The sequence below is a fragment of the Mesocricetus auratus genome, unplaced genomic scaffold (genome assembly GCF_017639785.1).
Source record: "Mesocricetus auratus isolate SY011 unplaced genomic scaffold, BCM_Maur_2.0 Super-Scaffold_100018, whole genome shotgun sequence".
Taxonomy (NCBI): domain Eukaryota; kingdom Metazoa; phylum Chordata; class Mammalia; order Rodentia; family Cricetidae; genus Mesocricetus; species Mesocricetus auratus.
In genome coordinates this window covers 49236641-49254108 of record NW_024429199.1, presented here as the reverse complement: position 1 = coordinate 49254108, position 17468 = coordinate 49236641, and the positions used below count along the sequence as shown (strand labels likewise).

The following is a 17468-nucleotide window of genomic DNA, read 5'->3' as shown; positions in this document are numbered from 1 at the left end:
GGAGGCAGGCCACAGGTAGGGCCAGGTGGGGCTGAATGAAACCCCAGTACCTGTCACCCTCTCTCACACAGAGCTGGTCTTCAGTCTTGTGATGATTATTACTGACTGTGGGTATCCACCAACTCTGACTAGGGCCATAGTGGAACTTCCAACACCCAGTGACCTCAAGGAAAGGCACCAGCCGTGAGCCCACGGGACATCAGAGCTGTCCCGAGGCTGTCCACTTCCTGCCCAGGTTTCTGACCCACAGGTCTGGGGAGAGGCGAGGCCCCATAATTTGAGTTTCTGAGGAGCTCTGAGATCACGGTGAAATCAGCGACGTTTGCACGTGCCAAAGGTTTCTTCTCTCTATGTGGGTTTTCAGTTTTTCCTAGAACTGATTACAGCGCTTAATTTTTAGACATGCTGTCCTCATCAGTCATGGAATCTCTTTGTGGTTACCCTTTCCAATTATACAAAAAACTATATGAGATGATCAAAGAAGTTGAAGGGAAGAGAAAAAATAAATTCAGAACTGGTTTGCTAGAAATGACATACGGGAGTGAGCAGAGGGGGAAAAGGTGCCTGGGGAACCCAGCTTGGGCAGTGTAAACTTGGATGTACACACACACACACACACACACACACACACACACACACACACACACAGAGGCATGCGCGCGCACACACAGGCACATACAGGCACATACACACAGGCATGCGCACACACACAGGCACACACACACACACACACACACACACACACACAGGCACACACACACAAAGACCAAAATAGGATCATAACGCCTGGTTTTTCCCATGCTCAGGATGTGATTACGACTGGCAGAAAAATACAATCCTGGGAGACTTTAGGCTTGGCTTTCACATCTAGGCTCATAGCCGTCATGGCCAACACACACGCCAGGCTGATACTGAGCATACGTGTGCAGAGGAGGTGTGTGTTAGAGCCTGTATCCCATCAGTGAGGAGAGCCAGGCTCCCACAGGACTGGCATCCTGCAGGAGAGCATAGAACCAGGAAATCCTTGGGGTGCACAATCCTGGGATGGAGCCAAAATGCCAACACCTCCCTCTACGAGAGCACCCTTAAAAGACAAGCCAGGCAAAGCGGCTCACTTGCACCAAAAAAAATATACTCACCCCCACAAATATTAAAAAAAAGAGATCGGATAAAATACCTTAAATCCAGGTTCTCTAGACTCAAAATTAGAGCTGACACTGCTCAGCGAGTAGGGCCCCAGATTGAAGCCCTGATTCTGTACCTTGTAAGGGGAAGAGAAGCATCATACCAAACTGAAATACAGACCGACCTTAAAGAATGTTCAGTCAAAGTGAGGGAGGAGCGATAACATGAACAAAGGAGTCAAGACCATGATGGGGAAACCCACAGAATCAGCCGACCCGAGATAGTGAGAGATCACTGACTCAGGTCTGACAAACGGGGAAGCTGCATAAGACCAAACTACACTCCCTTCACATAGGTGACAATGGTGTGACTGGGACAATGTATGAGGCCACTGGCAGTGGGTCCAAGATCTAACTCTAATCCACAAACTGATTTAGTGAAGCCCACTCTATATGGAGAGATACCTTGCCCAGCCTAGACACAGGGGTGTGGGGGTGGAGAGGAGCCTTGGTCCTGCCTCAAGGTGATGATGGGACAGACTTAGTAGACTTCCTAGAAGATGGGAAGAGGGGGGAAGTGGGGAGAATGGGAGGAGAGGAGGAAGGGGGAACTGGGATTGGAATGCAAGAAATAAATAAATTTTTAAAAAGTATAGCCGGGTGGTGGTAGCACATGCCTTTAATCCCAGCACTCGGTAGGCAGAGGCAGGCGGATCTCTGTGAGTTCGAGGCCAGGCTGGACTGACAGCCTCCAAAACAATACAGAGAAACCCTGTCTCGTAAAACCAAAAAAAAAAAAAAAAGTATAAAAAGAGAGAGAAAAAAAAGAATGTTCACAGATGCTACTGAACTGCAGTAATCTCTCCCAGCATTCTCTTGCTGGTGTCTCCGTGGGCTCCGATGTCTGCCGAGGAAATCCTACACTAATATCCCACTGTCCCTGCTGTCTACCAAGGGGCCTGTGTTGAAATATCCTTGGTTCTTCTACCCCTCGGAGGTAATCACACCAGCTTCGGAGAGCCGGGCTGGGCAACTTTTAGCCATCTCTCACTCTGACCTCATGAACCCTGGCTCTTCACTGGTGTTTCCGAGCCCTACCCCTCTGTCACCAAGTCCCACCCAGAGGTCACACACCAGCACTGTGTGCTAGGCCATGGCTGCCCCGGGGAAAGAGTCTCATCAAGTGAACCAGCCCAGCTCTGGCTCTGAGACTTCTGTCCCAGGACCTTTAGGGTTTAGTGAGAAGAACAAATTGCGAAGAACGTTCTATGTAGGAGGAAACACTGCTTGAAAACTCTACAGAGTTAGGAAACTGGCCCTGTCAGAAGGAAGTTAAGGAAACAGTGGTTTTTGTCTTGTATTCAGGAGCTCACATGGAAAAGCCCAGCCTTGAGGTCACTGGCTTTCCTGCTATAGTGAACTGATAGCAGAGCAGACAAGAGGCTCCTGCCTGTCAGAGGTCAGAGGGTGCCACCTCTCTAAAACAGTGGCCTTAAAAAATGAGACAAAGGAGCTAATGAGACGGCTCAGGGGGCCATGACATTGGCTGCGAAGCCACACTGAGCTGACCCACAGGACCCCTGGGGTGGACGGAGAGAACCCACTCCAGTAAGTTGTACCCTGATCTATGTAGGTAATTATGCCCTGGCATGTGTGTGTGTCCAATGCACATACACATACACACACACACACACAACAGAGCCACATTAAATCTATTAATTAAATAAATAAAAAGGAAGTTATGGGTAGCCTGAAACAAACCCTTCCCTCCCCAAGTTGCTTTGGTCACGGTGTTTCATTGCAGCAATAGTAACTCTAAGACCATCAGCCTATATTCAAGCTCGTAGGGCATTTTCTTAATTAGTGATTGATAGTGTAGGACCCAGCCCATTGTTGGTGGTACCAGCCCTAGGCTGGTGGTCTGGGTTCTAAAAGAAAGCAGGCTGAGCAAAGCCAGTAAGCAGCTCCCTCCATGGCCTCTGCATCAGCTCCTGCCTCAAGAATCCTGCCCTGTTTGAGTTCCTCCCCTGACTTCCTTCAGTGATGGACAATGCTCCGAAAGCATATGCCAAAAACTAAAAACAAAAACAAAACAACCCTTTTGTCTTTAACTTGCTATTGGTCATGGTGTTTCGTCATAGCGATAGTAACCCAGCTAAGACAGAAATTGGCACCAGGAGTCGGGTATTGCCGTGACAGACCTGACCATGCAGTTTTGGTGAGGACTTTGGGACTTTGGGCTGCAAGAGCCTTGGGTGTTGGGAGCTCAGAGGCCTGTTCTGTCAGAGCTTTGAAGATAAGAATGTTGAGAGCAGTGCAGAGGATGGAGGCCCGGCTTGTGAAGCTAAAGAGGGAAGCAAGAACCCTACCTGGCCATTGTATGTGAGGACTCTGTGATGCTGGGTCAGCTGGAGTTGAAGAATCAGCTGATCAGTGAGAGCCCAGGACCACTGAACTACAAGCCTTTGTTTTATTGTGACAACTGACGCTGGTCAGCTGTAGCTGAGAAATCTATGGTGATTAAGGAGAGACCAGCATCACCAAGAGGAAGCCATCTGGGATGGGTTTCCTCTAGTCAGTACACCGAGCCAGCCAAGTTTGTACCTCCTGTTTGACAATCAAACCTGGTAGTGTAGGAGTCACTCAGGTGGTACAAAGGGGTCACGTTGAAAAGCTGAGGCTTGGCACTGTGTGCCAGGGCTGGAGTCCCCGAGGAGAGCCCAGTGAGGGTGCTGTCTGTGAAGGTGCAGCCCAGTTGCAGCAGAAGACCACAGCATTTTGGAGATGTTTTGCTTGTGATATTTATATTGATGTGTGATCTTGGGAAACGTTTGTGCTGGCTAGTTTTACATCAACTTGACACCAGGTTTCCTCACCAGAGTGGAGGGAACCTCTGTTGAGAAAATGCCTCCATAAGTTCAGGTTGTAGGCAAATCTACAGGATATTTTCTTAATTACTGATTGGTGTGAGAGGGCCCAGCCCATTGTGGGTGGGGTAGACCCTGGGCTGGTGGTCCTAGGTTCTATAAGCAAACAGGCTGAGCAAACCATGGGGAGCAAGCCAGTGAGCAGTATGCCTCCACGGCCTCTGCATCAGCTCCTGCCTCCAGGTTCCTGCCCTTTCTGAGTTCCTGTCCTGACTTCCTTGGATGATGAACAGCGACGTGGAAGTGTGAGCCAGATAAACCCTTTCCTCCCAAACTTGCCTTCGGTCATGGTGTTTCATCACGGCAGCAGTAACCCTGGGTAAGACACTATCCTACCACACAACACCGACGAAAACTATCTGAAAGAACTTGGCCCAGATCCAAGACTGCCGGATGTCGGAAATTGCAAGGCTTTCTGCTCTAATAGATCATGAGGGTTTAGTTATGGGGGAAAAAAGACAGAATATTTCCCTATCATCACTCCTCGGCCTGAAATTTTCATCAATAAATAAATATGTGTATACACACTCTCATGATACACACACATACACACAATCAAGCATCATATATATACGGGCATATATATATATATATGTGTGTGTGTGGGCAGACTTGCATACGTATGTACATACATTAATTGTTAAGTGAATATTGGCTTTTTATAAGAACAGAACTCCCTAACCATTTCTGAAACGGCCTTAAATATATTTCCAACATTTTTTTACCATGTATTTATGAGAAGCAATATTCTCAGCACTAACAATTACAAAATCAGAATATTGATCATCTCCGAAAACCACTCAAGGTGCTCTACAGCCCGCGGTATCACATGTTCAGCCAAGGCCCTATGCAAAACTAAACAAGCACAGCCATAGCACTCATAGGCAAATTTTATTTCACCTTTAATCAATAGTAAAAGTATATGCACATCAGAGAATAGTGCTAAAATAAATTTTATCATGATCAACAAGCAATGTAACGTCAGGAAATTTTTGGTTCTTAATTTCTGTTTTATATACCTAGGCAGCTGGGGAAAGGGAGCCCTGGCAGAGAGAAAGCAAGGAGGATCAGTGACTGGGAGGGGGCAGGCTGACTCTCAGACACAACCAGCCCTTGAACACAGAATCAACCGATAAGCTGAACTTCAATAACAAACCAAAACATCTGCTCGTAGGAAGACGCTGCAAAGACGATAAAAAGAGGCCACACACGGCGAGAAAAATATTTACAAAATACATCCCTGATATAGGAAGATCACTTAAAACTCAATAGGAAAGCAAATAACTCAATTAAAAGTTTTGAGCAGACGTCTCACCGAGGAACTCATCCAGACGTGGAGTGAACACAGAGAATCGTTCTTGGGCTCAAGTGCTGTAAGGGGATTGCAGTCAAAACAGTTAGGAGAACCCATGAAATCCACTAAAAACCCAGTTGCTGATATCACCAAAGGCTGGTGAGTCACGGGTTTGTTACTTTCCTATTGCTGCGATAAAACACCAAGACCAAGGCAACTTATAGAAGAAAGAGTTTAATTGGGCGTATGGCTCCAAAGGATCAGAGTTCATGATGGCCATGAGAAGACACAGAGGCAGTGTCCTCATTCCAACCACTCCCTGCGCCTCATAGGCTTGTAGCCAAGTCATGATGCAAAATGTATTTAGTCCCAAAAGTCCTTCACGGTCTCAACACTGTTTGAAAGCCTGAAGTCCAAAATCTCTTCTGAGACTCAAAGTAATCTCTTAATCATAACCCACCTCCACCCCAAGCCCGTAAAATCAAAACTCAAATTGCACACTTCCAATACACAGTGGCACAGAATATACACCACCATTCCTAAAAGAAGAGAGCAGGCCATCGTAAACAAATGTCGGACCAAAGCAAGGCAAAAACCCAACAGGGCAAACTGCAAATCCTGTAGCTCTGTGTCTTTATGCCAAAGGGCTTTAGGTGGCTCTGCTGTTCTAGCCTAAGGTCCCAAAGTCTTCCAAATTTGTCAAGAAAAAAAAATAATATGGTTCAGCCTATCACAGCTATAGCCCACTCCCTGGTACCAACTCCAGGATTAGAAAGCTCTCTCTATTAATGGGATAAAACACTACGACCGACACAACTTAGAAAAGACGGAGTTTAATGGGCTTACGGTTGCAGAGGATGAGAGCCTCTGATGGCATAGTAAAGGCACAGTGATAGGAAGGTGGAGTGCCAGCCGAGATCCACAAGCAGGAGGCAGAAAGGACAGTGGGGATGACATGAGTCTTCCCCAAGCCCTCCTCCAGCAACACACCTCCTCTAGCAAGGCCACACCTCCTCTAACAAGGCCACGCCTCCTAATCCTTCCCAAACAGTTCCACCACCTAGGGAGTCCGTGGGGGCCGTTTTCATTCACGCCTTACATTTACCCTAGTAAGTGGAATTTCAGAATGCTACGGCCACTGGAGGAAGCAAAGCCAAGCACAGACATCTACTGTAATCCTGTACCTAGGAAACTCATAGGCTTTCAGTACCCCATGGGGTGTCTGCAGAATGTCAATGTGCATTTATAAATCATGACAAAAGCACAACAGGAAATAAAGGGTACAGATTTTAAACAGCAAGGCAAAATAAGAAGCACCGATAACTATCTTAAGTAGTTTATTAATTAACTTTTGCTTCAACCCATAATTTCATGTATAATTTGATGGGAACAAGTTGCTACTGAAAAAAATTATAGAGGGTTTTAGATATCATAAAACATTTCAGTATTTTTGAAAAAATGTAACTATTTAAAAAACAGTTCAATTTTTAAAAAAGTAAAACTAGTAAAGCGTCTACCCAAGCAAGCATTTTTTAAAGTATTCTATGCTTTTTAGTTTTAAAAATTGACTTCTAAAATAAAGAGACATTTTTGTTTTTTCATTGAGTCACAGACATGGACAAAACAGGAAAAAGATATTTCTAAGTTTCCAAGCAAAAGAGGAAAAAAAAATGCTTTTTAGCTGAGAGGTTTGGAGAACTTAGTTCTCAAGATGAATTCAGAAGGTTTGGGTGGAGACATGGTGAGAGGAAGAGAGAGAGAGAGAGAGAGAGAGAGAGAGAGAGAGAGAGAGAGAGAGAGAGAGAGAGAGAGAGAGAGAGAGAGCTACTCCATTCAGGATTCCTTAATGATGTCCCTGGCCTCTGTGGGGTGCACATTCCCAGAATCCTTCCCTCAACAGTTCCCCTCTCTCGGGGTGACTGGACACGCCCCACGTGCCACATTTGCAGAGATTGGCTCTGTTTTATGTGGCGAAATGTTAATAATACATGACACTCTCCAGCTTAGCCGAAAGCATCCAGTGGACATAATAACTCGCAGATACAGACAACAAAGGTGTTGGCCAGGCGGTGGAGGTGAACGCCTTTAATCCCAGCACTCGGGAGGCAGAGGCAGGCAGATCTCTGTGAGTCCGAGACCAGCCTGGTCTACAGTAGCTAGTTCCAGGACAGCCTCCAAAGCCACAGAGAAACCCTACCTTGAACCACCACCCCAATTAAGAATTATGTGAGTTCCTCGTGTATTCCAACTGGACAGAAAGAGGGACACCTGGGATGCTCAGAGGACAGTCCCTGTAAGACAGCAGAGACACTGTCCTGCAGGTCAAAGAGAATCTACAAGAGACACCAACTCCTCCAGCTCCTTGCCCTGGGCTCAGCCCTAGCTCAGGGCCTATGAGAAGGAATCCCCACTCCTTAAGCTGAGGGGCTGGGGTGTCTATGGAATCTCATGGGGACAACCAAGGCCAAATAATACACAATAGTAAAATTTGCTACTGAAGACTGCTCAAGGAATTTCCCCCTAAACCCTTAAAGCCCACAAAAGCTAAACCAAGGCTGGTGAATATCATGGTAGCCTCGCTTCTAGGCAGCCTTGTCAGATCAAAGCAACTGCCAGGGCAAATGAGAATTCCAATGGGGAAGAACAGTCGATCGATGTCAAGGGAAGGAATTCCCAGGCAGGGCTTACATTTATAAATGTCACATTATAAATGTCCCACTTCTGACACCAGATAATGAGGATATTCAACACTATAAGGAAACAATAAGTTTATTTACCAGAGAGAGAGAGAGAGAGAGAGAGAGAGAGAGAGAGAGTCACACAAACCAGGAGTTAGAAGCGTGGCTGGTTTCCAGGAGAAAAAAGGGAGGTTCCTTTTCCTTTCACTTCCTTTTATATCTACCTGTGTCAGTTTACATGTCCCCACCCTCATGGGTGGATAGCTTTGTGGGGTTCACTCCTACAGGTAAGATGAGACCACATGGAAAAAACTTAGATTAATAGATATGGGTTAATAATTAAGACAGAACTAGCCAGTAAGAAGTCCTAGTCACTGGCCAACAGTTTCATAATTAATACATGTCTCTGTGTGTTTATTTTTGGGGCTCAAGGGCAGCGGGACTAGGAGGGACAGAGAACCTCACATTGCAATCCCTCCCACTCACAAGTGCTGCTGACACTACTTTTGATCCTTTACAATGAAGGGGCAAGCATACTGTCTGGACCCATCCCAAACTCTACTCTCAAGGGTCAGCTCAGCCTCATGGAAGAGGCGGGCTCAAAAGACAAGATTCTACAAAGCCGAGACCAGCTGCCCTCAGTTGCACAAAGGCTTCTGAGCCAGCAGCAGCTTCATCAATCCCTTCTCAAGGACTGCAGCGACCAATATGGAGGACAGAGCTGGGCAGGGGTTCTGCAGAGTGGGATTTGACAAGAAATGCAAGAAAAACCAAATGAACAGGGTCCATCAAAAGGAAAACACCAGCCTTCAAGGGACACCACCAAGGAATCACGGAGGCAGATCACGGAATAGGATGGAGTGTTTGATTATTCTGTGTCGAAGACTGACTTCTACCCAGAACACCTCAGAAAACCCTTACTCTCAGAGCCTCCCTGAGAGCAGTGCTATGTTTCATATCCAGTGTGACTATTGGGAAGCATTCACATATATTCAGAACTTCACACCAGTAATGGTGAGTGTGTGTTCTTGGTGGCCCATGAATTTTAACGCTAACTTCCAGCACACCAAGGAAAAGCTTAAAAATGTATCGTCGGGGCGATTTTGGAGCCAGCAACACAGATGCTAAGAACCTATGTCTTTCCCTGGGACCACCTGCAAGAGTAGGGTAGACCAGCAGGCTCTAGCAGCCCCTACCAGCATCTACAGCTGCAAACACGGAAGATGAACTCTGAGCTCCTCAGCACCTTTGAGGGCCTTACCTAGCTGGTACTCTGCCTTAACAAGGGCACCAGGGCCTGGACAGACAGATGGGCAGCAGTCACTGACTCCCTACAGTCGAGAGTCCAATATCAGAATATCTGGTCAGAGCCCATCTTCTCCTTCCATGTGTCCCTGAGATAGTGGAAAAGACGCAGGGGGGGGGAACCTTAAGCCTTTCTGTAAGAGTTAGAATGCTACCATAAAGCCCACCTAAGCACCTCCCAAGTGGCCCCCATCCTAGCACCATCACTTTGGGGGTCATGAATTTGAGCAACACACTTCATGTGATTCTAAACAAAAAACGTGATCAAAAGTCTCATACAGTGTTTGTGTATCAAAGATGACGATGACAGCGAGAAGACAAGCAGAGGTTAGGGGGAGCGTTCTGTCTGAAACAAAAAGATATCTTCGAATAAACAGTGATTTAGCCTATGTTTGGTTGTACATACCCTTGTGTGTATATAACTCTCATGTCTTTCCTAAAATGAATCAAATTCCTTGGCAAATGTCCTACCATGTTTCAGGATATTTATGTGTATGTATGTATGTATGTATGTGTGTGTATGTATGTATGTGTGTGTATGTATGTATGCATGTATGTATCTATATAGGTTATGGTGTGTATATGTATGCACATGTCCACTCATGAACATGAGGATGGACATGTGTGCCCCAGTACTTGTATGACGGTCAGAAAATAACCATGGGTACTGGCCCTCAACTTCCACTTAGCTTGAGACAGGTTGTCCTTGCTGTTTTTCCACTGTCTACACAGGCTAGCTGGGATGCAACCCTCCAGGGATTCGCCTGTCTTACTCTCCAGTTTCCCTGTAGGGACACTGGGGTTACAGATGCTGACACCGCACATCAGGCTTTTACATGGTTTCTCTCATATGCCCGTCAAACGCTTCTAACCACTGAGCCATCTCCCCAGCTTTCTGTTTGTAAGTGTGCAGCATGGCCAGCCTGTTGTAACTGTACTGATGCCTCATGCTTGCCAAGGGTGTCGGATCGGCCAGTGGTTTACACATGATAAGGAAAGATGCCTCAATCTGTCCCCTGCAGAGGACATATGGGCCTGGAGAAATAGCTGATACCGGATAATAGCATTCCCTAATGTTCACCCAACACAAAGTGTTAACGTCCCCCAGCGAAGGAGAAAGTGGCTTAGAGCAGCCTGATCTTTCAGGTGAAGGTATGAAAGACTGTTAACTTCAGTTCAACTGTGTGGTGGTTCCCAAAGACAGCCTCCCTTGTTGATGAGTCACACACATCCTCCAACTCACGGGAAAGCCACAGAACAGAACATCGCGGTGAAACCCCCTCTGTGAAGTTCTGTTCTCGAGTATGAAATGCCCTTCACATGGTTTGTGCTTTGAACTGACTCATGGCGAAGGATGGACTGGCAGAGGTCACAACTACAGGGCAAACCCTTGGTGCTTTTATGAAAACACTCTTCACCCTACTGTTATAACTCCCAGTACCTGAATTCTCTCAAATCTAATTAGTTACCTAATCATACAAAAACATGCAGGGTTCCCAGCAAAGCCCTGGTCCTTGCAGTCTGCCAAGCTGCACACAAAACTGAGATACACATACCTGTACGTCAGTTCCCTTCTTGCTTGCTAATTGGGTTCCCATGACCCAACAGGACCGAGAACTGGTGCTTTCCTATGGGGCAGGCCTTATCACCCCAAGAGGCCACATTCTCTGCCAGGATCCCAGGGTGAGAAGCAGCCTCAGCCTAGAGCCTCTCGGTTCCTGTGCTTCCCAAGTCCCGGAGGACCCTAAGCCACACTAGCCCCGATGACTGTCAGAATGGCTCCCGCTAGCCTGGTTGCTGCCCAGGAGGAGCCCAGGCGATTCAGCCTATCAGCTCCAGGTGCATCTGGAAAAGGCCGTTTTTTCTGGCCTGTGAGACTTCACGGTGCACCTCTGCATTATAAACTGCCTTCCACTCCTCCAGGTTTATTGAGAAGGACCACAGGGCCTGGCTTAGCAGGGCCTGCTTTGAGGACACTGCCTCCTTTCAGTTTTCAAGCACAAAGCCTCTTTCCTGCGTCCAGGAGGCTTCTACCAGACCCTGTTCTCTGTATCTGCCAGAGCACAATGCCCGTTCTCTCCCCTACCCACAGCTAGGCAGCAGAGAAGCACTAGCAGGTAACGCATGTTTAAGGCAGGCCCACACTGAGCTCTGCACAGCCCAGTCCTCTGTCTGAGCCCCCTCACCCCCAATCCCCTCACCCCACCGCACCCCAGGTACCCCTAGTCTCCCCGTCTTTGGAAACTCACACAAAAGCAGCCATAGAAAGCTTACACCTCAGGTTGGGCTGTGCACCCACACGGGATCCTGAAATGTGTGCTTGGAACATTGCTTGACCTGGAGACAAGTAGCTTCTGGCTCACAGAGCTGTTTTAAGGATAAGTTGTACTATGTATGTGTAACCAGTACCATCTCCCTTCCGTACCGTAGCTCTATCCACCCAGGAGACTCCTGCTGGACCACGTGATCCGATGGCAAATTGAATTTCGTTTCCCTTCAGAGAATAAAGTCAAGTGTGCTTCTCTACACGGAGACGCATTGGCGTGTTCCCAACCGGTCTAGCAAGGGGTCCGCTCGATTTCGCTGCCTTTTTTCCTGAACTTCTGAAAACTGATCATTTGCAGTTTGATTGAGCATTGAAATCCAAGAACTAAGCATGTTTGAAATTAACATGCCCCTGTACCATAAGGAAAGCTAAATCAGCTCAGTCATGCACGTTTTTAACCAGGATAACGAAGACTTTAACGTCATGCATGGCTACAGCCACACTTAACGGGAATTATGTAATTTATAGATTCTGATCTCTTCAAATGGCCAAAGCTTTATAGCTTAAGAGTCTAAATGGTGTTTTGATGGTTTTATAGTGCCGATTTTGAAAAAAAAAAAACAAAAGGAGAAGGAAAAACCTAGAAGCTACCAATGAAATGTAGTTAATATTATTTCCCCCCCGGGGGAATGCAATTTAGCTTGATTTAAAGCAGAATTAAAAGATAATTATCTTTTGGCATTAATTTTAATATGTGCAATAAAGCAAAAGTTATCAATCCCGAATAAGGCAGAAAATATTTCCACCGAGGGGGGTCTCATAAAACCACAGGACATGGTGACCATCAAGGATGTCCTCTTGGACGTGAGCCAGAGAAGTGTTTAACTGCCGAGGAGGGACCGAGGGGAGGGGAGGAGGTGTCTGAAGATGACATAACCCAGGCCTCTGTGTTTGTTCCAGATTGTGCAAACTACAGAAAGACAGGAGGGGGTTGGCAAGCCTCGAAGGGATGGAGAGGCTAGCCTGTGTCCAGCAGTCTGCAGGCAAGACTGAGTACAAGGAGCACTCGTCCCCCCCTCCCCCCCCCCCCGGAGCTCTGCTGAGGCTTGGCCTTGGGATATAGAGCTGCTGGAAGAGCCAGGAAGGGAATGAAAAAAAAAAAACCAGACACTCAACATCTTCCACCCTGCATTTATAAAAACAAACAAGGCAGTGAGACAACCAACCAGAGTCTCCAACCTCTTGCTGCAAGTGGGAGGAAGGTCTGACTGCTGATTCAGGAGCTGTAGCCAGAAGCCCTACAGTGGTACAGGCCAGAGCTGGTCCTTGGCTAGTACCCAGGAAGGACTTCCTGCAGAGAGCTGGGACTAAAGCCGCAGCATCCCCATCTGGGAGAGACAATTTGAGGAAGTTACCCAGCCACAGGGAGCACAGCCCTCTGAACCCACACTTGTGTTGGTAGCTGGTGACCATGCACACTCTGCCCACTATAGTTCATCGACCACAGGCTGTGGCTGTAGCCTTTCGGAGCTGCCAGGTGGTAGGAAATACAGAGAACTCTCTTTTCTGTTCTCCACGTAACAGAGCCTTCCTTACCCTAAGGTAGAGCCTCCTGACACAGAGGGGAGTGGGACCATCACCTTCCTCTCACAGCCAGCAAAGGGGCTAACTGTGGACACTTGTGTTCCGTGAACTCCATCCTGACACTGCTAAGTGCCACGGGGTGGCTGATCTGTCGTCCATGTGGCTCCCACGGGGCCTGGCAGTAACTCCTGAAGCATTTCAGTGTCCATCCACATAGGGGTAAGGGAAGTGAAAGATGGGGTTCCCAGTTGGGCCTTTTGGCTCCTGCAGTCCTGATTGAACAAGCTCACCCGGAATTCACTGAGTAGGGTGCCTCTGGGGTCTAAGGGTTGTTCATCTAGATGGCTGCCATAAATGTAAAACTGTAGCCTGTTACCTTGGGGCTTTGGACTCTGGGTAGAAGGGCGGGGCTCTGAGGGAGTGACCAGAGCAATCACCAGCTCCTCTGCCTCCCTCCAGAGGTGAGCTCAGCCTCTGAAAGGAGGACTGTCCCCTGCTACCCAGCACAGGGCTCAGGCCTGGACAGTGGGGGTGGGGGTGTCCTGGGAGGTCTCTGTCAGTCTGAACCCAGTCTGGCCCTATTTTGAAATAATTCTGTCCTCGGACACAGAATCCAATCAGTCAGCCCCACAGGCAAGAGGCCAAGTTGCATCACCATAGACCCTGCTCAGATGAGGAGGTGGGGGTGGGGGTGCAGAGCCTCTGGATCCCCCCAAGGTTCGATGCCTAGCCTCTAACGAAGGGGCACCTGGGAGCTCTGACGTAGACAGTGTGGGTGCAGAAGACGGGTGTAACAAGTCTCTCTCGGGCTTTGGATGGCTATTCCCGCATGGCTTTTCCTGTCTTAAAGTGGTAGGCAACCATCTCCCAGATGCCCTGGCTGAAGAGCAGGTTCTGACACAGAAGCCCTACCTGGCAGAGCCTGTGGGTCCTCTCAAAGGCTCCCCCTAAGAAGTAACTGTGGTCTTGTCACCTGGAGAAATACACACTTGTAACTTGTCCCAGCTACAGCTCAGGCACAGGAAGGGGAGCGGGCACGGCGGTGAGTAAGGCCCACAATTTGATCTTGTTTCTCACCATCAGAAGGACTCTGCTGGCCCGAGGCAGGCTGCAGGCAGCCTCCCGGCCATCCCTTCCCCAGCCCTATGGGGGCCAAGCTCATTCAAACCACGATAAACCTAAACACGCTGGCACTCACCATTCATGCGTGCTGTTAACAGACAAGGCAAGAGACAAAAATCAAGCCTCCTCTTTAGCATTCCAGATGGTTCTTTTTAAAGGAACAAAGGAAGATTTGGAAAGAACAACATACATCATAGTAAAGAATGTGGATTAGATTCGTATGTACTTAATAAATATATAGGTGAATACTCACATACTTAAAAGGATCTTACAAAACCTCCTCCTACCCAAAACACTTCGTAATCAGTCAGTATATGTTCCCATGAATAGAAAAATAAATTTTAATATAGTAAGATGTTCCAAGAATAAGAAGAAGTGAACACCTCCCATTTTATATTGCCAGAAAAAAATTGAGCAATAATGAATTCTTCAGTAAAAGAAGCAAATCAAGAATTTACTATTGTAAAGGAGCATTAAGTATTGCAGTAAGGTCAGTCAGTGTTTAAATACAAAGCAATAGCTCAAAGTACTGCTCTCGTAGTTGCTGTTGTTTGTCAGGGATAAAGCCCAGGTAGGAAAGTACTCTGGTGCCAATCAACATTCTGACACATTAATGTTTTATTAAATAAACATCTCTATATCTGCCAAAGATGATTGTAAGTAAAGGTAGCTTTTAAAATAGAAATTAAATACAAGCAAAACTCTTCTCATGGTGTTAATAACATCCAGGCCACAAAAGTCTAACAGTACCCGCAGCTTTGATGTTAATACTATTTTTAATGTCCTATGATATGGTGTAGGAGCTACTTCCTTGACCCTTGGAAAGTAGATGATAACAGTTAAACACAAAGAAAACCTAATAGTTTCACAATCCATCTATGTAAATTGACTTTATGTCTCTGTTTTGCATTCTACTCATATAGAAATTTAAGACAAACTATAATAACCTATGCTATTACAGTAAACTGGACTTTCCTCAGGCATGTTTTTTTTCAATGTTCCCTACCCCAAAAGCTTGCTTGGTGGTTGAAAGTTAGTTATAATCAGCCCAACACCTTGCCAATGATGGCTGAGAGGTGATGCCCTTGTTCTGCAAGTTACCTGCCTAAGTTGAAATTCTTCCCAGAGCACAATTAAATACACCTTTAAATTACATGCTTCCAGTGACTGTGTTTATATTTCTCAGATCAAGGTGAGTCACGGCCATATTGCTTCTCGCATGAGAAGCTCTCAAGACCCATCGGTAAATTAATAAATTGGAGACGGCGATGATTTAATTGCTTTCTCATGCACCAATTAATTGCTTTGTGTATGAGAGGGTTGAATCAGATACCTTTTGTAAGTATGGGAACAGAACTAAATAATTTGTTTTTATTGTTTTGAGACTATGAGTGAGGCATATGAGTGACATTCAGTAGGTGCTCTGGTTAGCTTTAACTTGACACAGTCTGGAGTCACTTGAGAAGAAAGCCTCAGTTGAGGCGTTGCTGAGATCATATCAGCCAGTGGGCATATCTGTGAGGGAGCATCTTGATTGATAATTAACGAGGAGCCCAGTCTATGGTGGGAGGCCCCATCCATCCCTAGGCAGACGATCCAGAACTGTATAGAAAGCATGCTAAGCATAAATACGTCTGCAAGCCAGCAAGCAGCATGGCCCTGCCACACGTCTTTGGCTTCAGAATGAGTTCCTTGACCTGAGGTAATGCTATGGGGAAGAGGAAGCGGGCCTGCCTTCGAGTTCTTGCTTGAGTTCTTGCTTTGACTTCCCTCAAAGATGGTCTGTGACCCGAAGATGTTAGACGAATAAACCCTTTCCTACCCGGAGCTGCTTTTGGGCCAGAGTATTTTCTCACAGCTACAGAACTAAAAGTAAAACAACAGGGGAAGTTGTCCGTAGTAATTATTGCTGAGAGAAAAATAAATATTTAAAATTTCCTTCCACTTGCATATTTACAACTGGCGGTGAACCCTTTGGGTTCTGCCCTTTCTCAGAGCAGTCGAGGGGGAAAGTCTCCGTCAGGGACAAGGTGAGGCTCTGCCATTCAGAGCCAGTGCCAGGAGGAAATGGGTGGTGAGCAACATGGAGTGGCGGCCACACTTCAGGGTCTCACCGGCATTCCATGTAAGCCTTCCATCATGCCACTCAGGCCCCTTGTCTCACCCCTGTGCAGTCCAAGTCAGCAAGCTTTCCCCAAGCATGGGTCTCCTGAGGATTTGGAATTGGACAGCGCCAGACACAGCCTTCCTGGCAGCCAGTCCTCTTTGTGCTATGTAGGGAGTCATGTATATTCTTCCTGGTCTGGGCTGTGGTGCCCTAAGTCTAGTCCTCTACTGTAGCGTATTAAAAATGTACTTTGAAAGGATCATACAGCCCAGATGGCGGCACACAGTACCACGATGCACTTGGGAGTGGCTGCCTCTCATCTCTGTGCTCAAGGTCAATCCCAGGAAATTCCTGTGGTCACTGGGACCTTCCCTGGCTGCCTATTCACTCACCCAGAGGGCAGATTCAGAGTCTACAAAAGGCCAGAGGAAACAAGCAGGACACCCACCCACTGAGCTCCATAAACCCCTGAAACCAGGCAGTCGCTAACAAGCAGCATGGCTTTTCTACAAAATGTCAAAGCAACCGCCTTTAAAGGTCAGTCTATCACTGCTGCTCTGTAGTGGGTACAGTCCATACATTTGGAGGCTTTAACCTAAAACAGCTCAGAAACCGCCTCAAAGAGAGCACTCACCATGAACACCCTACCCCCCCCACACACACACTGCACAGCTACACAGAACTCCTTCAGAGACTATTGAGAATCTAATAAAAAAATTTAAGAAACTTGCAGAAGGTAAAACTACTGAATTAAATACTCCCTTACAGAAGGACATCAGGTCCCGATTTACCTGAATTTTTGTTGGTCTTATTCTGCCGGCTTTTAACTTGCTCAGTCCAGAGTGTAGGGTAGCGTGACGCAATATCTAGAGAAACAACAAGACCATAGACAGTTCGTCAGGAAGCACGGAGTCCCTCAGCTGAGGAATTCGGTAGGTTCCCTGACCACACCCCCCATAATAAATAAGGGTGTACTCCACCTTTTTACCCCAAAGTTAAAAAAACAGTTAAAAATGGCTAAATGCGCTCAACAAAGGAAACAATAAAATAAAGTCTTCGAT

At 46.8% G+C, this 17468-nt stretch overlaps 1 protein-coding gene across 2 annotated transcripts in view; it reads right to left on the bottom strand.

The window, feature by feature from the left end:
- Smoc2 (SPARC related modular calcium binding 2) overlaps positions 1-17468 on the bottom strand; it is a 119119-nt gene that overhangs the window by 35686 nt on the left and 65965 nt on the right. For both annotated transcript variants that reach the window (XM_040728162.1, XM_040728163.1), the window contains exon 7: positions 17199-17273. In XM_040728162.1, the coding sequence (XP_040584096.1) occupies positions 17199-17273 (75 nt within the window). The remainder of the gene's footprint in view (positions 1-17198; positions 17274-17468) is intronic.